Below are 23,359 nucleotides of genomic sequence, written 5' to 3'. Positions count from 1 at the left end.
GTAAGTTAGTTCCAAGCAACAAATTGTGCCAACTGCCTGTGCTTGGTAAAGTTGATTGCTCACCTTGTAGCCCAATTATCTTCAATAGTCTAATGGCTAGAAATGAGATTAGCTTATTTTTTATTCATCAGCTCAGCCTGGAAGCATTGAGAGTATGTTTTAATGGATTCCATGGTCAAAGGCCATCAGTTTTCTTCTTCACTCTGTGACACTGAGTTATGCCACTGTCTCCAAACTTCTTCTCCTGTCTCCCCAATCCTGGAGGATTTGTATCAGGAAGAGGCCTAGGCAATAGTTTCTAAAACTTTAGTGTGCATCAGAATCACCTGGAGAGCTTATGAAAACACAGATTCCTGGGCCTCACCCACAAATATTGATTCAGTAGGTGGCCCCAATAATTGGCTTTTCTGAAAAGCTTCCAGATGATGTTAATAATATTGCTAGTTTTCAAACCAGGCTTTGGGAACCACTACTTTGAGGCATCCTGAGGGAATGGGGAAAGTTAATATGTGCTTGCCATCTTCTTTTAGGAACTATAACTCTCATGACCTAGAAACTGTCTTTTCTTGATTGTCCACCATTATGCCAATACACTGTCTTAATTACTATAGCTTCATAATGAACCATGAGGGCAAATATGTCTTCCAAGTTTCTTCTTCTTTTACAAAGATGTTTAGCCTCTTCTAGGTTCTTTGCATTTCTATACACATTTTAGAATCAGCTTGTCAATTTATGCAAAAAAATTATAAAAGCCAACTAAGATATTGATTGGAATTGTGTTGAATCTACAGATAAGTATGGGGAGAATTAATAACAATATTGACTCTTCAATCCACAAATGAGTATATCCATTTATTTAGATCCTCTTTCATTCCTTTCAGCAATGTTTTGCAGTTTTCAGTGTTCAGGTCTTACACCATTTTGATCAAATTTGTTTCTAAGTGCTTTGTAATTTTTTTCTGATTGTAAATGGTATTTGTAAAATTTCAGTTTCTGATTGTTGTTTTTATACATTGGTCTGTTGTTTTCTTAGAATGTCTGTCTGATTCCTTGAGTATTTGAAAGAATTCTCCAGGGAAGAAATTAGAACTTGATATATTCTTGTGGGGCAGTTTTAAACAATAAATTCAATTTCTATTCAGGTTATCTATTTCTTCTTGAGTGAGCTTTAGTAGGCTATCATACGAGTAATTTGTACAATTTACCTAAGTTGTCAAATTTATTGTCATGACTTGTTCATAATATTGCCTTATTATTCCTTCATTATCTATAGAATTTGTAGTGATGTCTCCTCCCTCATTTCTGTCTTCTGTTACTAGGTGAATAACTGTTTAATTAAAATTATTATTTCCTTTTGATAAATTCCTGATTAGTCTGGTCAGTGGTTTATCAATTTTATTGATCTTCTCAAAGAACAAGTTTTTGGTGTCATTTTCTCTATTGATTTTGTTTTCTACTTTCAGCTTTAGCCCTTATTACCTACTTTCTTCTGCTTATTTTGAGTTTTATTTACTCCTTTTCTTTTTGGTTTCTTAAAGTAGAAACTAGGATTACTGATTTGAGACCTTTCCTTTTTTCTAATCTAGGTGTATAATACTACAAATTTTCTTTTAAATACTGTTTCAGCTGCTTCTCAAAAATTTTGAAATGCTATGTGTTATTTTAATTCAGTTCAAAACACTTTCTAATTTCTCTTCTGATTTATTATTTGACCCAAGGGTTATTTAGAAGTGTGATATTTACTTTCAAAATTTGGGGGGATTTTCCAGATATCTTTTGCTATTGATTTCTAATTTAATTTCACTATAGTCAGAGAATATACTCTGTATAATCTGAATCTTTTCAAACATATGAGATTTATTTTATGACCTAGAATATGGCATATCTTGCTAGATGTTCTATATGCCTTTGAAAAGAGTGTATATTCTGTTTTTCTTAGGTGGAGTTATATAAATTTCAGTTAGTTCAACATGGTTGATAGTGTTATGGAGGTCTTTTATATGCTTATTAATTTTTTTGCTTGTTCTATCAATTATTACAAGAAAGGATGCTGAAAACTGACTATAATAATGAATTTGCCTATTTTTCCTTGCAGTTCTATCAGTATTTGCTTTATGTATTTTGAAGTTCTGTTATTAGGTATAGTATATAAATATTTAAATTTGTTATTTCCTCTTGATAAATTTACCCCTATCTGTATGAAATGGCATTCTTTATTCCTGGTAATATTCTTTGTTCTGAAATAGAGCTCAACCAATATTAACATGGTCACTCCAGCTTTCTTTTGATTAGTTTCATATGACTTTTATTTTCCATCCTTTTTACTGTTAACCTATTTGTATCTTTATACTGAAAGTGGGTTTCTCATAGACAACATATAGTTGAATCTTGATTTTTGAATGTAATCTGACAGTTTCTAACTGTTAATTTGGGTATTAAGACCATTTACATTTAATGTGCACATCTACATAATTGGGCTTAAATCTATCCTCTCACTATTTAATTTTTGTTTGTCTGATCTCTTTGTTTATGCTTTCCTCTTTTCAGCCTTCTTTTGGATGAACTGACTTTCCCAGTGATTCTAGTTTACTGTCTCTTATGGCTTACTATCTATACTCTTTCTGGTGTTATATTAAGTGGTTGATTTAGGGTAAAGTGGTACTTAATAATAGTCTATCTTCAAGTGATATACCATTTCGTGTATAGTATAAAACCTTACTCCAGTATGTTTCCATTTCTTCCCTTCCAGACTTTGTGCTACTATTGTCATACATATTTTCAAGTTCACTAATCTTTTCTTTTGCAATATCTAATCTGATGTTAATCCCATGCAGCATATGCTTCATTTCAGACACTAGTGTTTATCTGTAGAAGTTTAATTTTATCTTTTTAATTTCATCTATGCCACTACTTAATTTTCCCATTAGCCTCTTGAATGTGTATAACATAGTTATAACTGTTTGTCTACTAATTATATCATCTGTCATTTACGGGGCAATTATGTTTATTTTTCTTATAATTATGTGTATTTTTATGCTTCTTTGTATTCATGATAATATTTGATTACATAATAGATATTATAAATTTTTCCTTATGGGGTTTTAAATATTTTTATATTCCTACAAATATTCTTCAGGTTTTTTCTAGTATGCATTTAAGTTACTTCAAAACAGTTTTATCTTTTAGAGTCTCACTTTTAAGCTGTTAGGTGGGACTAGAACAACATTTGGTCTAGGGCTAATTTTTCCCTATTGCTGAGGAAAAATGCTTCTGAGTACTCTACCTGGTATCGCATGAATTCTGAGGTTTTATATTCTTGCTGGTGGAAAGAGGAACTATTCCCAGACCTGTGCAGGCTCTAGTTATTGCTCCCTCTAATCCTTTTGGGGGTTCTTTCCCCAACCACTTGCATGCATGGATCATTATTCAGTTGAAGAGTCAGTAGGAACAGTGCAGATCTCCAGAACTCTCTCTCTCTTTCTGTCCAGCTTTCTCTTCTCTGGGAGTCTTCCCTGTGAATTTTAGCTGCCTTAGTCCCCCTGGGCTCTAAGCTGTATCTCCTCAACTAAGAGAGCTCATTAGTCTCTGTTTATATCCCCACATCCCTGCACGGTGGCCAGGAGACTCTAGACAGTCAGCTGGGGCAATCATGAATTCACCTCATTTGTTTCCCATCTCTTAGAGGTCTCTATCCTTTGTTGTCTGAGGTGAAATGTCTTGAAAACTGTTGTTTCGTATATTGTCCATTTTTTGTTTCATAAAGGAGACTAAATTCAGTATCTGTACTCCATCTTGACCAAATGAGAAATCTATTCATGCTAAATGTTCTAGAATTCTGTAAGTTGATTTCTTTTCTTCCAGTCACATGGGGGGACAAAAACAAAAAACCATAAAAGCAAAAACAAAAAAACATGAGTCAAGAGCCTTGGCTGCCTCCCATGTCTTTCTTTTTTATTTCATATTCAATCACCTCAAGTTGATTCCGCATGGAAATACCAGTTTTGAATGGTCACATAAATTAACTATGCATCTGTTAAATAGAAATACTTTTTGTAAGTATTTTAATGATATTCAGAAATGTTTATGACATATCATGTAAAAAGATTATAAAAATTCAGTATATTACAGAATATAAGTGATCTGAAATAAATGCCTTATGCAAAAAGGGGGTGGAGGCTGAGATAAAATATGCCAAAATGTTAGCAGACATAACTGGATGATGAGATTGAGAGAAATCAGTTTCTTCTTCTTTAGACATTTTCTGTATTTCCAAATTATTAAGGTAAATGAATACTTACCATATTTACTTTTAAAGATACTTTATAAAGCAAAGTTGTGTTTTGCTTTCTATTTTTTTTAATTTTAAGACTGAGCTTTAGGGAGACAAAAAATGAGGGAAGTTTTGTGTGTGTGTGTGTGGTACACGGGCCTCTCTCTGTTGTGGCCTCTCCCGTTGTGGAGCACAGGCTCCGGACGCACAGGCTCAGCGGCCATGGCTCAAGGACCCAGCTGCTCCGCGGAATGTGGGATCTTCCCAGACCCGGGCACGAACCCGCATCCCCTGCATCGGCAGGCGGATTCTCAACCACTGCGCCACCAGGGAAGCCCGAGGGAAATTTTTGAAAAAAAGAAGTGACAGAAAGTAAGAGGTTACTGCTTCACTATGTCTCCTAGAATCTCATGCAAACTCTTACTTGCTTGACCCTTGCAATTATAAAACATATTCCTGTGTCCCTGTAAAGAAGGCCTAGATTATAAAACATCATGAAAAAACAGGAATAAAGCAGGCAGAACTTAGCCAACAACGTTAGGAAGAAAGAGCCAACTCATAAAATGTTTAGTGCTTTCTTCAGTAGTGGCTAAAATGTTCCACCTTGCAATGGAGCTCAGAAAAATGTCTCTGAGACATTCTGGAAGTTCAAGGAGAAGTGACGGGAGTTTCAGTTAATTAACTCTACTTTCTCTTGGTTACCAAATTAAGAGACCTCAGCTGACTATTTCATTCTTAGGTCAGGTACCTGCCATCATCCTCACTTTACAGGGAAGAGAACAGTAGTGAAATGTCCAGATAATTCATCCATTAATTCACTCAATGAACAAGAATACAACTGTCTATGGAGACAAAGTACTAGGAAGGGCATTGTAGCTTAGCTGAAGGAACTATCTCATTCTTAGAATCAGGCAGACCCGAGTTCAAAACCTAGCTCTGCCACTTCAAAAAGCATGACCACAGACCACATCAGCTTTCATTTCAACAAACTGTAAAAACAAATAATTTCATAGTAGTATCGTGATAATTAAATAAGTAAAATGTATGTGGCAGTGTCTGGTATACAGAAGACACTCAACTCTATATTAATCTAATGAAGTCTGGGGAACCATAAAGTAAATAAGATATTTTTCTTTCATTTCAGGAAGTGCAGTCTAGCTAGAAGACAGGCTATGCACAAATAAAATAGTTGGTGTAAGGTGGAATGGAAGTTAAGTACCGTGATACTTAATGCCAAAAATAAGAGCTAAGAAAGAGGAAACATCCCCGGGAACTGAAATGGTCAGAGCAAGGTGCATAAAAGAGGTAGGCTCACACTGACTCTCCAGATGTAAAGAGATTGGAAATCACTCCCATCCTAACAAGAAAAAGCTGAACAAACTGAAAATCAACAACTCTTCTAAGATCTGTCAGAGAATCGAGGTCACAGGGCAAACTGTTGTCCCCCCAAATTAGAGACAGAGACAGGCAAATACAGAGAACTGCAACTTACCAGCACAAAACCCTACAATCAGAAACCGCTGTGGGAATAGTTACTGGGTAGAAAATTCTACAAGTAATTGACAAATTGGTGAAGGCTCCCTGTGAACAATTCTGAGAGTTAAACTGAATCTCTAAAAAAGAATTAGAATTGGTAGAGAGGAACTTACAGCCCGAGTGAGGTAAACAGAGGATGGGGGATGGAATTTATAATAGGTGCTGTTACCTGTAAAAAATGAATAAACAGAAACCTCAATTAAATAGAGTTGGGAGACCAGAAGGGGGAGCTCTCACACCCTGTGACCAAATCAGCACAACAGGAAGAAGACAGATTCCTTTCCTAGCACAGACTCAGCCAGTGAAAAGCTATGGACGCTTGGCTTACTAAAGCCCTTTCAATTTCCTTTCCTATTTTGTTTTTAATAATTTTTATTGGAGTATAGTTGATTTACAATGTTGTGTTAGTTTCAGGTGCACAGCAAAGTGAATCAGTTATACATATACATATATCCACTCTTTTTTAGATTCTTTTCCCATATAGGTCATTACAGAGTATTGCGTAGAGTTCCCTGTGCTATACAGTAGGTCCTTATTAGTTATGTATTATATATACCATAGTGTACATATCTCAATCCCAATCTCCCAGTTTATCCCTCCCCCCACTCCTTTCTAAAAAAGCACTCTCCTTCCCTTCCAGGCAGGCACTTGTACATGGCTCACCATGGTTGCAGACCCCTAATTGTAATTCTCTGCTGATCCCCAATAAACCCATCGTTCCTGGAGAAATATCTGGCAGTCTGTTTCAACTCAACATACCTGACTATATTACCGCTAAGCAATTGAAAAATTACAGGGATTAAATATGTCCAGAGTCCACAGAGAAACCCAGTGGTGGTTGGACGGAGAAATCAAAAACTGCCAGGTATCACTAGTTCTCCTACCCTGCTTTAGTTTTCTTCATAGCACTGTAGCACCTGACATTATGTTATCTAGCTATTTGCTAATTGAGCCACTGTTCATTTTCTCCACAAGCAGCAAGCTCCAGGAAGGCAAGACCAACTTTTGTTGGTCTTCTCCAACTCTTTCTCCTTGGTGCCTGGCAAATTGTAGCACTCAGTAAATATTTGTAGCATGAATGAGTGAGTGAATAAATGAATGAATGAACCAATCCACCAATGAACAATACGGATATAACACAGTAACTTCCTTCCAGTCTCAGACTTACCACATTTCCCCATGAGTCTTGCTTGGGGCCTTTCCTATACCCTTCCAAGAAGAAGAAAGATCATGAGCCAAGTCTCAGGAAGGAGGAGACACTGGCCATGGAGGGAACAGAGAAGAGCTCTGCCCAAATAGATCAGGACTGCTTCTTTAGGGCTCTTCCCTAACTTCCTTAGAAAAGATCCTGTGTTTTCCTTAACTCTATCTCTCGTGCTTCTCAATATCAAAGCACTTTTAAAAGTAGCTGTTGTAAATTTTTCCTCTTGAAATTTTTGATATTTTAATTTCCTGTCTTTTCACTATAGCATTTGTGCAGTCTGGCAGCTCTGCTCCGCATATAACCCCAGCCTCCTCCATGCAAGGGAAATGTAACTGCAGGGGGATGGAGAGGAACCACGGCAGGGAACTGCAGGCTGTGTTCCCACTTCTGCACACCATTATACAGACCATTCCATTCCTCTTCACGGAGAAAGCAAATGCCTCTTTCTCATGAGTGGGATAATTTTCCCTCCTAGTGGTCAGTGCTGATAGCTCACAAACATCTAGCACCCTCACCTACATCTTCACATAGACAAGGAGAAGTTCAGAGGGGAGCAAAAAGCTGAACAGATTTTCTTAGATGAACCAAATGATTGAAAGTCTATTAGATTAATCTCAAAGTCTATAAACTAAGGTGGCATCATGGTGCCAAAGGTAACATTCAGGTCTCCTGACCCACACAGCCTGAGTCACCAGCTGCCAGACTCGTGGATTCCAAAGAGGAGCTTGCAGTGGTCTATTTCATTTTGCAGGTGCTTCCACCCAACCCCTCCCAGGTCACTGAATGCAACGTTAAAGCACCCTGGATGTGATATTCTACGTGTGAATATCTTTGCACCACCTTCTATCACAACCTATCTAAATAAGTCACCAAGTCTAAAAATAGACCTACTTCCTTAAGTCCTGCCTTTGATGCCATGTAACCTACTAAGGAAAACAGTATTGGCCAACCTCCTTTTCTAACACCCCCTGCAAGAAGGAGCTAAGAACAAGGAGTGGGGTCCTAGACTACACTCATGTCTTCTTACACCTACCTGAAAGTGGGTCTCAGGAGGTGTCTTATAAAGCCTAGGATCATTCTACTCACTATCCATGTACCTATTCATAGTACAGTCAACTGATCACTCAATAAATATTTACTAAGTCTTACTATTCTTGTGGCCGTAGAAGGTACATGGTATTAAAAGTCAGCCATGCCCCTGCTTTCCCATATCTTCCAGTGTAATCAGTGATATGATACATTCTGAAATTTCTGAAAGTGTCCTGATTACAAATATTTTGCTAGCCATGATATATTGTTGCAGAATATTCTATATTTCTTTATTTTAAAAAAGTAACACATTTTTTAATATATAGCCTACTAAATGAGCACACTTTCATATTATTAGAACAAAACCTTTGAGTGTTATTAAACATCAAAACATAAAAGATAAAATCTGACACATGCAAAAGCTTTCTAAAGAGATAGAATGGCTCCCAGGACATAATTAGTAGCCAAAATAATGTTATCGATGCACTTGAAAAACAAAAGCGTTCGGAAGAGAGGAATTGGTCAGAAAAAGAGGCACAGAAAGTGGGAAGCCAAAAAGGAAGTGACGTTAGTGCTTATTAAGCATTATCAAGTGGAAAGATATCCATATTCTGGAGAAGACAAGCCATTCTAATGGTTTTTTCCTTTGTTTTTTTGTCCTGCTGGCAAAACTGGAATGTTCCATCAGACCTGGCTGAAATATCCCTCAAGTCTTTCAACCTATCCTGGCACTGAGTATGGGCTCTCCAAGCAACATTTGCATTAAAATCTGGTTCCCCATGTAGATTTTCTTTAATGGCTGGCCAGCAAACATTAACCGTCAGTGAGTTTAGCAGCAAGCCAATTGACTCATCTCGTCCTTGAACTTTTTCAACCTAAGAAAATAAAATTAATTTCATAAGTTTGTAAAATATATATGTATGAAGTGCACAAATTGGAAAAAAATGATCTGGCTAGTGTGTCAATATTTGGTCTGGAAAAAGTGGTAACTATCCATATTAGGAACATAAATACCATCTTCACTCCAAAGCACTTGAAGAAGAGTGACATGTTAATGATGCATTCTTAATGCCACAGGAAGTATGAAGAGGAAGAAATTATGTTTTACTGAAGAAATCCAGGAAAGCATCACAGAGGAGGTGGGAATAACCTGAGCCTTGAAGATGGGCAGGGTGATGATAGGAAAAGATTGAGAGGGACTAAGGTGATTACTTCAGTAAAATAACATATAGAAGTTAGAAAATGTGCTGGGCATGCAGGGAATGGAGAGTGGGTCAAATGGATTAAATATGAACTTAAAGTAAGAGTAAGTTCAAATAGCAGGAGACCCTGACTTACTGGTTTGGGAAATCTAAACGTCACATGGAAACAATGCGAAACCATTTAAGCTTTCTGATGAAGGATGAGACAGAATGGAATGATACTCTAGGAATTAGGCAAGGTCTGAAAAAATATGAGCCATGGCAGAAAACTAAAAAGCACTCCTTTACCTACCAATAATTTACATTCTTGTGTAAAAATAATGTATTGATATTTTCTATCCAGATACCCGAATGAAAATCAAATGAAAGCAAGCTAAAAAGAAAAGTGGAGGACAGAGTTTAGAGTACTGGATCCTAGATCACAGTGGTATTATTATAATGTGGGGAAGCCACAAGAGGGCACAAATCTTTGGCCACTTCATAATTTTTTTTTTTTTGCGGTATGCGGGCCTCTCACTGTTGTGACCTCTCCCGTTGCGGAGCACAGGCTCCGGACGCGCAGGCTCGGCGGCCATGGCTCACAGGCCCAGCCGCTCCGCGGCATGTGGGATCTTCCCGGACCGGGGCACGAACCCGTGTCCCCTGCATCAGCAGGCGGACTCTCAACCACTGCGCCACCAGGGAAGCCCTGGCCACTTCATAATTTTGACTGGAACTTGCAAGTATCTCCTGCCATTATTTTCTAAGTATTCTGTGGGAGGTTAGCTTTACCAATATCTATCTATACTGAAATCTTTTATGTGGAGTCAGAGAAACTCTGGAACTATGAAAACCTGTTTGTGTATCTGGGGAGTTGGAACAGAACTAGAAAGGCAGGAAAACTTCTTTTTCTTTGAATCAAAAATATTTTTTTAAAGGCAGATAGTATTGGGGGAGGAGATGCTATTGTATTAGTCACTGCCTCTCAAAAACCAGATATTTAAGAACTGAATTATTAACTTGAATGTAGTTCAGTAAGTTCAATGAAAAGGAAGTATATTTGAAGTTAGAGAATTCCATTTCACAAAATCACCATATTTTAAGGCTAGGGCTAGTTGCAAGTTTAACTTTCACGTGATATTAGCCGTGGAATGAAAAAAACAAAACAAAACGAACTACTCTTGCTGGGCAGACTGTTTAATTATTCATTACCCAGGAAATGTCACGGTGGTGCATAAATGAGGGACCCATTTTCAGTTTAGACATTAAGTAGAAAGAAGATAGCATCAGCATGGAGAGGGTAAGAAGGCCTCTTCAATTTACACAATGTGTAGATAATCCCTCCCCTTCAAGGAGAAAGGACAGACGTGAGGAATAGGACAGATAAACCATTAGCCCTCAGGTGTAGAAAAAGACATATAGCATCATGAAGTCATTCTCAGAGTTAAAAAGCAAAGATTGTGAACTCTCTGTCATAGATTATTAAGATTTCACAATTAGAGATCCCAGGCAAGATCAGACCAGGAGCAGAATGGAGCACAGAAGGGTAGATGAGCCATACCAGCCCAAAAGAAATTCCTTAGCTGTCGTGATTAAAGCTTCTAACTGGTTCCCTTAAGAAAAAGAACTGGAGGGGCTTCCCTGGTGGCGCAGTGGTTGAGAGTCTGCCTGCCAGCGCAAGGGATGCGGGTTCGAGCCCTGGTCTGGGAGGATCCCACATGCCGCGGAGCAACTGGGCCCGTGAGCCACAACTACTGAGCCGGAGCGTCTGGAGCCTGTGCTCCGCAACAAGAGAGGCTGCGACAGTGAGAGGCCCGCACACCGCGATGAAGAGTGGCCCCCACTCGCCGCAACTGGAGAAAGCCCTCGCACAGAAACGAAGACCCAACACAGCCAAAAATAAATAAATTTATTTTTTTAAAAAAAGAAAAAGAACTGGATATTTATATCAAAATCTACTGTGTGCCCTACTAACTATAACTACAGCTCACTTCAGTAAGCATAGATTATTTAATTAAAAAGTAAATAAATACTACTTTTAATCAGGTTCCATCAGATTTCACTTTCCAGCCCTGGCTTTCAGGTAGATCCTGTAGCTTTCTGGTAATTTACAGTTATAAGAATCGCCTCACTTTGATAAGCCATACTCATTTTCTGGTATCAAGGTATTAAAATACACAGTCCAGTCTAAGATTTGGTTAATGCATTCTCCTGAGGGCCTTTGGCAATACTCCCATAGGTATGACCCCAATATTTCACTCCACAGGCAGCCTCTGTTATCTGTACAATCCCCATTCCAACAAGCAACCTTCTTGGATGAAGACTCATCAAAATCACTCAACCACTGTTACTTTCCACTGTATCTATTTGGCCAAGGAAGAATATATGAATTCTTGCCTTGATAAGATGGAAATGTAAGCTGTTTTCAATAATTCTGTGTTTGTTTGTTTTGGGAGTATTTTGCTTTACAATATTGTGTTAGTTTCTGCCGCACAACAAAGTGAATCAGCCATACAACATGTTCCTGTTTGTGGGTACTACATATTATATACTATTAGCAGAAAATTGTCTAGGATAGAGAGTGAAAACTGGCCAGAAAGGAAGCAAGGGACAAGAAAGTTAATATTTATGGAAGACCTCCTATATACAAGCAAGCTGGACTAAAAGCGATGAAATGATTAGTTATAGTAAACAACCATCATTTTATTATCCCAGTTACTCTGCTTTTATGGGAACTTTCCTACTACCTCTCCAACATTTTCTGTGAATTGTATCCTGACATAAACATACACACATTTATTCACCCACATGGCTGAGAAAATGGAAGCTTTAGGCACTCTTAGCCTCAGTCTTACCAGTCACATCTACTACAAAAGAGAGAAAACCACATGCAACTGTAAAGAATGAAGCAGATTTGCAGAGGTAAAAGACAAAGAGAATTTCCTGCGTTTGCTACAGGCCTTCAGTCTCTGGTTCTAGCTGAGCCTGAGACTCAACTTCATTCTCTCTTTGGGCTCTGGGAATCTCCCCCACCAACCCTCCACTATATTTTAGCTTAGGCTAGCTAAGCTGGAATATGTTGTCTTTAACTAAATTGCCCTTAACTAACACACCCACTCAAGTTCTAAATCCTATAAGAAGTGAAGCAAGGATTCAGACCCAGGTCTGCATGATTCCAACATTTGTTCCACTCCCCACACTGCCAAGAGTTAATGATATGGTGTGGTGATATGAGCAAGTACAGTTCTGCATAAACAGAACCGTAGCAGTCAGAACTTTAAAGTAATCATCCAGACATACCCAGAACTGATCAGACTTGTAGCTACGGAATGTTTCGGCTCCACAGCTAAGGGTTGATCTGGATAAACTGAAGAATATTCACTAGAGAGCCATAGAAGAAGATTAAATAATCGGAAATGAGAAAAAGTTCATAGTATATATTGCCTCCACAATTCAATTGGTACTTCATATCCTGCACCCAAACATCTTTCTCGTAATGGTCTTACACTGCTTTTTAATATTTTCTATGTCTTTGTCTCATCTCCTCTAACAGGTTTTGAGTTTCTTCAAGTCAAGGAATAGCTATTATACTTTTTGTTGTATTGTGTTGAATGAATTAAAATTAAAGAAGACAGCTTGTTCAAACACAAGAGAATAGAGGATAATTTAATAATAGTACTGGTAAATATGAATCTCTACATTGCTGGGAACTGACTTTTTCCAATACCACAACAAAAAGAGGAGAAAGAATTCTCACATACTAATATGAGATATTTAAATTAGTGTTAGGGATAAATTTCCAAATTGAAGCAATTGTTGTAGCACGTGTCCAAGAGGAAAAGCCTTAGAGATTCAGTTTCTACATAGGGGTATTTTTTTTGTCTAGGACAGTTTTGGTTTGGATCCTTTTTACTGTCTCACTAAATAATGATTTATGGACTTCATGCCCCTCTTCAAGCCTTTCCAAGACCTATGAAGACATCAGACAAGAGTGGAATTTTATCCTTTTTTCCCCATTAAAATACACTACATGAATATACTTAGTATTTCTGAATATTGGCATATGGAACTCAAATACTAAAAATCTGTATCTTTAGTAAAAAAAAAAACAGACCTGTGAGTACTACCCCAAAGTAGAAAAATATGTTTTGAAGGTATTTACCTTATATCATTTAAAAGTTATGGTAACTGAAGGAAGTCCTCTAATACTCAAGCCAAAGCATACTATAAATGCAGTATTGGAATTTTTGCTTCCAGCCACAATGAAGTAATTAGGAATGCATTAACCCTATTACCTTAAGCAGCTAGACATCCAGACAAAATATATGAAACATCTCTCTTCAGACACTGCTCAAAAGAAAGCTCAAAACAGTGATTCCTTGAAGAAGGAAAGCAAATGAGATGCACCCTGACATTGCTGGATCATTTTGTCTGAGGAGAGTTTCTAGGCTGCAACACAGGGAGGGGGAACCAAAACAGAGGCTTGTGGTCTCACTGAGTTAAGGAGACACAGTTCTGATTTCACACACGCACACACACACACAAACACACACACACACACACACACACACACAGAGGCGGGGGAGATGGCAAGCTCTAGATCTGCACACAAATCTTTTCTAACTTTGGCTGAGTACTGATGTGTGCATACATGTGTAGTAACTACCAAGGCCAGAGAAAGGACACTAGAAAGGGTGGGCAGAATAGTTTCTGAAGTTCACAAGAGTCAGGAAAAGTTCGGATTTTCCAGCAGTCAGAGAGGAGAGACCTTGTAATTCAAGAAGCATTGGTTAGAGTCCTCAGAAAGTTATTGCCTAGATCAAATTAGCCCTGCTCTGAAAACACCCTAACACAGCTTAAAACCAAGTCTCAAAAGCATCCAGCTAATTTAAAGTTAATTGCATCTCAGAAAATAATCCAACAATATTTAAAGGAATACAGAAAAATCCAGGACCCAAAAACATAAAATTTAACATTTCCAACAGTGAATTTAAAAATCACCAGGTAAGCAAAGAAGCTGGGAAAATAATGCCTCCCATCCAGAAGAACAATCAAATCAACTGATAGAAACAGATCCAGTAAAGACCAGCATGAAAGAATTAGCAGACAACAATAGTAAAACAGCTATTATAAATACACTCCACATGTTTAAGAGCATAATGAAAAAAATAAAAAAATATTTTAAAAATACAAACCAAACTCTATAGATGAATAATACAATATCTGAAATGTGAAATACATGGGATGGGATAAACAGTGGACTAGATGTTGATGAAGAAAAGAACACCAAACTTGAAGACATCAATTTTATTCAAAATGAAACACAGAAGGAAAATAAGATTAAAAATGAAAAGAACATTTGTGACTATGAGATGATGGTAAACAGTCTAAAATATATGTAATTGGAGGGAGAGTCAGAAAAAAGTGAGGAAATAATGACCAAATTGTTTTAAATTTGATGGCAACTATAAACCAAATATCCAAAAATGTCAGCAAATTCCAAACAGAAAAAGAGATTAATAAAACTACACAAGGGCAAAGCATAAACAAATTGCTAAAATGAACACTAGTAATGGGAACATCTTAAAAGTAGACAAAGAAAAATGACATAAAGATAAGAATGATCACAGACTTCTCATCAGAAACTATGAAAGACAGAAACCTTTAAACACTAAAAGGAAAAAAACCTAACAAACTAGAATTCTATTTCCATTGAAAATACCCTTCAAAACCTAAGGTAAAGACCCTTTCAAACAAAAGTTGAGAGAATTCATTGCCAATAGGCCTGTTTTACAAAAAATATTAAAGGAAGTTATTCATGCAAAAGGAAAATGATAACAGATAGAGATCTGGGTCTGAAATATGGAAGAAAAATCACTAGAAATGGTAAATATATGGATAAATATGAAAAAATTTTTCTTATTTTTCAAAATTTCTTTTAAAGATAACTGAGTGTTTAAAGCAAAAATAATAATGATAGATTGTGGAGTTTATAATATATGTGGAAATAAAAAGTACAAAAACAATAACATGAAGTATAGGAGAGGGGAATAAAATTATACTGTAGTAATGCTCTTAAAATATATGTAAAGTGGAATACCATTATTTGAAGGTAGAATGTCATAAGTTAAAGCTGTATACTGTAAACACACTAAAATAGAATAACAACAAAAAAAGAGCTAATATACCAATAAAAGAGGAGATAAAATGAAATTTTAAAAACTCCAAAAGAAGTTAAAAGAATAAACAAAGATACATGGGTTAAAAGAAATAAAATAGCATAAAACACATTAAACATCATTAGCCATTAGGGAAATGCAAATTAAAACCACAATAAGGTACTACTACACACTTTCCCCAAAGGCTAAAATTTAAAAGATTCACTTGCAATATCAACTTTTGGTGAGGATGTAGATCACTAGTACTGTCATGTATTACTGGTGAAAGCACAAAATTATACAGCTACTTTGGAAAGTAATTTGGCAGATTTTTATGAAGTTAATCAAACACTTGCCATACAACCCAGCAATTCCAACACATACGTTCACACAAAGACACATACTCAAATGTTCATAGCCATTTTATATACGGAAAATTTGGGGGAAGTAGGAATCTTGATTGTGGTGGTCATTATAGCATGTATACATTTGTCAAAACTTGCCAAAGTGTATATTTTATTTTAAATGTGTACAGTTTATTGTGTGCAAATTGTACCTCAATAACACTGTTCTTAAAAGTGGAATGAACAAAATGGAAATAAAACAGTGCCAACATTCTATCAGTCATAGGAATACTGTCCTTAGTTATCACTAATGGGCACTTCAGATCCAGGAAGTGCTGTCGACTTCAGAGAAATCCTGAAAGCACAGGCCAACCTGGAAACAAATACCTCAATGTTCCTAATTTTTAAAGGCCTTAAAGAACTTGCAAAGCAATGTTTCTGGCTCTGGTTTTGTTTTGATAATTAGTCAGTACTGCCCCAAACACATTAATCTACAAATTTTTTGAGAAGAACTCTGTCACATCATGTTCTTCCCAGAGCACATAAAAAGAATCAAATGAATTGTTTGTTGAATGCACCGATAAGTGACCAAATGAATAAATGAATGAATGAATAAAATAAATTTCTATGGGAATTAATATCCCAACACAGCTGTATATTATTTATCTCTTGTAGAAAATGCTACCTATCCATCTTTAAATATGATAAAAGATCATTTATTTGAACACCACAAATCTAGAATTTTGAAGAATCTGTATGAGCAGGGCTGAGTTTTATTTTTGCATTGTTGAAAAAAAATCATATGGCCAAACAATAGTATAGAAACAAGGTGATGACTGCCACCTTTATTTTGTATGTTATATCAGAGTTTACAAATGGCTTTCACAAACATTAACTCATCTAAGCCATTTAGGACCACTATTTTACCAATAGGCAGTTTCTGTCTGTAAATCACAGAATCTATTGATGCACTGAAGGAAAATTTCTGAGGGCTTTTCTAGTTAATCTGTTAATCTGTTTCAAATAATGATGAAAGAGAGAGGGTGGGGAAAGATCTCAACATGTTACATTTTAAATTAAAATTCAGGATAAGCATCATTTTTACAAATGGTTAAGATAGCCTGAGCAGCCTTATTGCAAGTTTTTGTAAAAATTGTTGGAGTTCTAAAGAGAGCCTGCCAATACCTTCACTACCAAAATAGCCTGAGGAGTTTGAGGACCCCAGGTTGGAACACCCTAAAGGTGCTGAAGTTGAACATCTTATATAAAATTTGAACCCTACACTTATTAATGGAAAACCAACCCCACCTATTAAAAGCTAATATACAACTATGAGCTACTTCTAATAGCCTCTTTGGAAAAGTGTGTTGAGACTCAAAAGAAGTGGTTGGTTTTGTTTTTGTTTTTGTTTTCTAAAAGCAATGACCTGTTTTGATAATAATATTCCTAAGACTGCCCAGATGTTTGAAGTCCATAAGATAACTGAGCATATTAAATAGGATACTGCTCAGATTCTCAAGACACAGGCCTGGATGACTTTAATAGATTATCTCTGCATGAGATCTCTGTCTCCACTTTCCGTTCTAAGATTAAATAAATCAGCTAAAGGAACGACGGAGACCAAGGCTATTTGGATTAGAAGTTCTAGGCTGAAAAGCAAATATGCATTTCTAGGTTTTCCATGTTTAAAATTTTTACCAGTTTGTCTTTTGGGGACTGAAATGAAGATGACAACAGATCCAAATGTAAGCTGCATTATCATCACAAAATGACAGCTGAACATGCCACCCACTATCTCCATAGTACTGAAAATGCACCTCTGTGACAAGTCACAGGTACCAAGAATGTTTCATCACATTGCTTCCCTTCACATAAATACCTCCCCCCATAGGGTTTTATGTCTCTTCTTAGCTTTCTCTGCCTTAATCCTCTTTCCTCTACTCTTCAGCTTTACTTAATTCAGAACTGTATCTAATTCACAAATTGAAGCAGGACAGGTCTCCCTCACAAACCCGGCCCACACACCAATCTGACAAGAGGTCAATGCTATGGACTAAACCCCAAGTAGGAGTTGCTGCACTGCAATATCAGTGTATTTTGCTTTCCCCCATTACCTTCTTAAATGAAAGAAAGGTAAGTTCAAGCACTTACTAGTTAGTGAAATCATACATCCATTAAAGAAAAGAAGTTGAAGAAATATTGAACCCTCCCCAATTTCTCAAGAAACAAAGGGACTCTCCCCACAGAAAAAAATAGAAAGGGGAATGCCCCAAAGAGGAAACAAAAATTGTGAAACAAACTTTTCAAAGTGCCCAATCTCTAAGAAAGGTAGAGTATCCTACAACCAGGTCTTTATTTTGAAATACCTTTCTTGGGCGGCATCCTGGTGGTTTCTTGTCAGAATGTCTCGGTTGCCGGTTAACTTGAAGAAGGATGACAGGTTGAAGGGACAGATGTTTCAGGTTTGGTCCAGCACATGCACACAGTTCTGCCTGTTGCTGAAAGTGCTCCCTGGTGCCATTTCACAGTCTGAAACATAAGAAGGTACTAATTTCCTCACCATTAAATTTTCATGAATGTTTAGTTTGCCATTTAGGGATGGAGTACTCAGGTCAAAAGGGTTGTATGTGGGTCTCATGTTTGAAATAAAACTAAGCTGATCATGCAAGTGGTATTCAAAGCAAATCTGGCTTCATCCCATTCTGTATGTGCTTGCCTGCCTCATTTTAAATACCTTCCATTCTAGGGTTTTATCCTAAATACATGCACAGAGGGCAGTGTAAGGGAAAGCACTTTTAGAAAAGTGAGAAATACTGACCACTAAGCAGACTTTGTAAATTAAATGAGTAAATAAAGAAGATACCCCTGTGTGTGGAGTTCAGGTTTAAGCAGCAAAGCCACAGCGCATTCAGTTTAGCTGTCAATCTCAATGTGGGGAAACTTGGAAGTATTGTGTTCATTTTCTCAAATTCTCTGAAAATAAAACTTGCTATAAGAGGAAACTGTTATTTTCTGGGAAGTTAAAAAAAATTTTTTTTCTATTAACACTTCTCAAAGGAAGGTAGTAATCCTTGCTTTAAAATGGTAAACAAAAAATATTTCCATCACTGAAAAGAAAAGGACAAAAAGTGCTGAAATCTAATGTTGCAAAAGAGGCTGCATTTTGAGAGGGAGAACACGGGCATTCTCTGGTTACTTCGGTGATAGCCGCTGACCTTGGCAAGAGGAAACACTGTTTTGAAATGGATCCTGGTGGCACATTACACCAAGGCAGCTTTTGGCTTCACAGATGGATTTGTGCACAGATCTGACCCTTCTAGAATATAAAGCCTACTACATAGATTTTAGCTAAAGTAGTGTGTAGCACACCTGGAATTATGGTTTAAAACAAAGCTCTGTAAAGTGATGCTCACTTAGTTTTTTCCTATTCTAGACATTAGATCTCAACTGTAATAGTAAGATAGGATATAGCTGATACAAGTACTTACATTTAAAGATTTACAATGAAAGTTAAGGTGGTTCTTTAACTTGGGAATTTATAAGGAAATTGAGAAGTTTTGTTGCAAATTGTTGGACCTATAATCTAGAGTGAGAACAGTATGTAATTTAATTTATATTAACTTTTAAAATATGTAAAATAACTCTAAATGCTATTCTAACAAAAACCATAATAAACTTATAAATAAATTAACAAAAGATGTTCTTCAAGCCTTGTGTCCAGAAAATTATAAAAACAATACTAAACAAAAGATTAAACACAGAAACCAACAAAGAAAAATAGATTAATTCACCCATGTTAAAATTTAAAATTTTTATTCATCAAAAGATGTTTCAAAGAAATTAAAGTAGAAAATACTTACAACTCACACAACACTTCATAAGAGTATAAAAAACAAAGAACTACTTATCAACAAGAAGAAAATCAGCACCACCAAAAGGGAAATAAATGGTAAAAGATTTGAACAAATATTACACATAGGAAGATATAAAACCTAATAAAAATGAACAAAACATCAGCAGTAATTTCACAGAAGAGGGAACACATAGCCAATAGACATATGAAGAAAGTTCCAATGTCATCTAGAGAAATGCAAATCGAGACCACAAGCAGCAGGGGCATGCTGGTTTAAACCTCAGAAGTTCCCAGGTGAAATTCAAAACTGGCTCCATGCATGGAGGGCAAAGGGAGACCAAAGAAAGAGGCAGGCCACTCCAGATTCATAGCTGGTGGCTTTAATAAACAAGGGAACTCACATTTGAGGTTTGTCTCTGGTGGTCGCAAGATGAGTAGATCTCGGCACTCCCCTGAAGAACGTTAAGGGTTTAAATAGAGGCTTTAACTGGGTTAGGTTTTGTATTCAGTCCAGATGGTCTCAAAAACACATTGCTCTTGCAGGACTGTGTCTTTGAGACGGCTCTGGTGCAGGGAAGGCAGGCAGAATGCACCTTCCAAGGACAGCGGAGGGGATAAGAAGCCTCCAATTGCCCGGGGCCAGCTTGAGGGTCAACAACAGCCACATCCTCTGGATGACCTCCTCCAGCTCTCCACCCCTCCTGCTGGCTCTTAAAATTTTACATGCAACCCTTTTTCCACAATGTGCCTTGAGTGGTCAACAAGAAATTTCATTAGCATGGCCCATTTGCGGCTATCTGGGTACATTAGAGACAAATACCACAGCAACAATATGGGCACGTGCAAGAGAAAACACAAATTAAGGTAACAATTCACAAAGTAAGAAACAATTTTTTTCCATTAAAAGCCCCATGATCCAAACCACTGATTTATTAAGCTCCCTAGGTGGGGGTTGGATTACTCAGGGTGTTCACTTGTATCCCCGTGTGATTTAGTAAAAATGCTACATGGTGTGAACATACACATTGTACTTGGGTAATGGCACACGTGCCTCCTTGGGAGGCAGTAATATTGTCCAAGACCACCCTATTTCAGAGGACAGCTTTCCTCATTAGAGACATTTTAGTGTTCAGCAAGGACAGGTTCTGTCGGCTATCATAACGCTTGCTGGGTGAATTTAATAAGGGCTTTTATGTGAGCTATACCATCCTCCAGGCCAACGAAAGGAACAAAGATGGCAGCCAGATGATCATACCAATGGAAAACAGAATGCACCCTCTGGCTTTGAGGAGAAGGAGGTTGGCAACTTTTGTTGCCGTGGGATAGATTTCCTCCTGTGCCCAGGGAAAACCCAGGGTACAGTGGCCAAACCACCTAGATGGAAGCCATGGCCAAAGATTCATGCCACAGAATCACTGGGTTTCATTTGGCTCTCCCCAGTAAATACCTGTATGGTGTGACCATTCTGTACCAAACCAGTCACTATCTTTTGATGTAATAGAATGACTGCACAGTTCTAGTGATATCTATCTTATATCCCTGGTACAGTAAGGCAGGTTCTGTTTAAAATGCTTTTTCTGGGCCCAATGTAGGGGTGCATGGATGCTCAAAGGTCCAAAAGCCAAGGTGAGTACATCCCAAATCTAAGTGTAGCCACCCATGGCTCTGATGATGGTATTCATAGGGCCCTTCTGGTCAGCAATTTGATGGGCTGCCTGTATAGTCTGATTGACATAAAAAGATTACCCATTGATAGTGTGTGCCACAGGCCAGGTTTTTGGATCAATATCACTAATGTCAGATGAATTAAGAGTACCAATTCTAGTTTGTTCTTCCTTTTTGTACTGCTTTAGCGCTTTCCGATTCCCTCCCTGCAGTGGTGACACAAGCCATGTCAATCCCCAGAAGGTAGAGAAGGGCAGTTGCCCACAGTCCAACTTTCAGTGCAAAGGGAAATGGCCAGGGCTCATGAGTGATCACCAGCCAAAATGTTCTGAGTTCAGCCCATTGGCTCCTGTGGTTTGTTCCTGTTTCCATCCAGATGGTGTCAGTGTTGGGCTGAATAGCAAGTGCAGTCCATGTGGGTGGGTTGCCCCTACTAGACCCCTCTGTTTACTGGGCATCAGCAGCAATTTCCACTATTCCCTCTCTACAGCCTACAGGAGCTGCTACAGGAGTAGGGATAGAGGCATTTGGAAAACCAACATGTTCTACAGGGCCTAGTTGTACCTGCATTTCTAGAGACAGTGGGCTGGAGGACAGGTTGGTCCTCTTCTGCAAATAGGCATGCCTCTTAGTCAAAGTGGGAGTTTGAGCTATGGCAGAGGTAGGTCGTGGAACATATTCTCAATCTAACCTTGATAGGAACAGAAGTTCTTACCATGATACACTGTTCTTTCATGAGAGGCTCTACTGGAAGAGTGCTGTGTATGCTGCTAGGAGCCACTAGCAGCATATGGGCTATACCAGGCTTCTGCCCCCTTCCAGAGTTGGGACCAAAATCCTAGGGCTACTCTCTCCTTCTGTTGTCTCTGCTACAGTTCCCAACCCATACCTTCTGGAGTCACAGACACATCTAACTCAAATGGCAGCCCTGCTTGGGAGATGCCTAGAGCTTTAATCTCCTTAGTATGTTTGCCCTCTCAAAGGTGGCTCGTTGTTCTGGTCTCCAGTCTCACACACGTCCTTTCTTTACCAGACGGTATAAGGAATGGAAACACTGTGCCAGGTAGAGAATAAAAGTCCTCCAAACCCCCAAAATTCCTATAAAAGCCTGCACCTTTTTCATGTTCTTAGAAATTAGCTAGGCTTGCACCTTGTCCATAATAGTTCTGGGACAATTCACATCTTACCTGATCATATGACTCCCGGAAACTTTACATTGGTGACTGCACCTTCGGTTTTCTGTGTATTCACCTCCCATACACTTGCTCACAGGTGTTCCAGCAAAATCTGCAGAATGTGAAGTCAGCAGAGGCAAGGCTTCATATGTCGACATTATATCATCAAAGCAATGGGCCCATTTTACAGAGGTGGGGAAGAATAACAGGGACAGATCTCCAGGTACCATCCCATGACATTTTGTGGGGCTGTACAGGTAGCCTCAGGAAAGAATTTGAAAAGTCCATTATCGTGCTTCCATGTGAAAGCAAATTGAACTTGTGACTCAGCAGCCAAGGTATTCTGAAAAAAAGCATTTGTTAAGTCCAGAACAGCATGGTCCACTCCTAGGACTATGGCCAAAGTATCTAAGATGGTGCCAATTTGGGGCATAGCTGCATGAATGGGGGACATAACTTTGATCAATTCTCAGTAATCCGCCATCATCTGCCATGAGCTATCTGCCTTTTTTTACCAACCATAATGGGCTGTTGAAAGTGCTATGGATATGGTGTAGAATACCTACTCAGTGCAGTTCTTGGATAGTTTCTCCTATTTCCTTGACAATTACCACTCTTCGTTAGGGGGAAGGGTAGGCTTACTGATTCCCAGTTGGCATTTCCCCTCAGCAGTACTGGTTTGATTACTCTAACCTGGAGGCAGAATTCACCGATAGAGGTTTGCAGAGTTTGGCCTTGCAGGATGTCAGTGCCCAATATGTTCTCTGGTATTGGAGAGATAAAATCCTCATATTCTTGTGGGGAAGAACACACAATTTACAGTGTCAAAGGGACCTTCCTGACCATAACCAACTGCCCTTGGAAACCATCGATGGTGCTGAAAAGCCCAGAAAATTCCTGAAATTTACCAGGTATTAGAGTATATTCAGCTCGAGTATCAATCA

General features: G+C 38.0%; 1 protein-coding gene across 11 annotated transcripts in view; it reads right to left on the bottom strand.

Annotated features, from left to right (window-relative positions):
- The window catches only part of TMC1 (transmembrane channel like 1), a 360,191-nt gene that overhangs the window by 109,241 nt on the left and 227,591 nt on the right, over positions 1–23,359 (bottom strand). For 8 of the 11 annotated variants that reach the window (XM_067039580.1, XM_067039581.1, XM_059072715.2 and 5 more), the window contains 2 exons: positions 22,428–22,527; positions 18,089–18,251 (listed from right to left, as the gene is read on the bottom strand). In XM_067039580.1, the coding sequence (XP_066895681.1) occupies positions 18,089–18,104 (16 nt within the window). In that variant the 5' untranslated portion in view covers positions 18,105–18,251; positions 22,428–22,527. The remainder of the gene's footprint in view (positions 1–18,088; positions 18,252–22,427; positions 22,528–23,359) is intronic. The other 3 variants (XM_067039582.1, XM_067039588.1, XM_067039589.1) reach the window with 1 other exon arrangement.

The sequence above is a fragment of the Kogia breviceps genome, chromosome 8 (assembly GCF_026419965.1).
Source record: "Kogia breviceps isolate mKogBre1 chromosome 8, mKogBre1 haplotype 1, whole genome shotgun sequence".
NCBI lineage: Eukaryota > Metazoa > Chordata > Mammalia > Artiodactyla > Physeteridae > Kogia > Kogia breviceps.
Note: the sequence above shows the minus strand (reverse complement) of the source record. Positions and strands in the feature narration are given on the sequence as shown.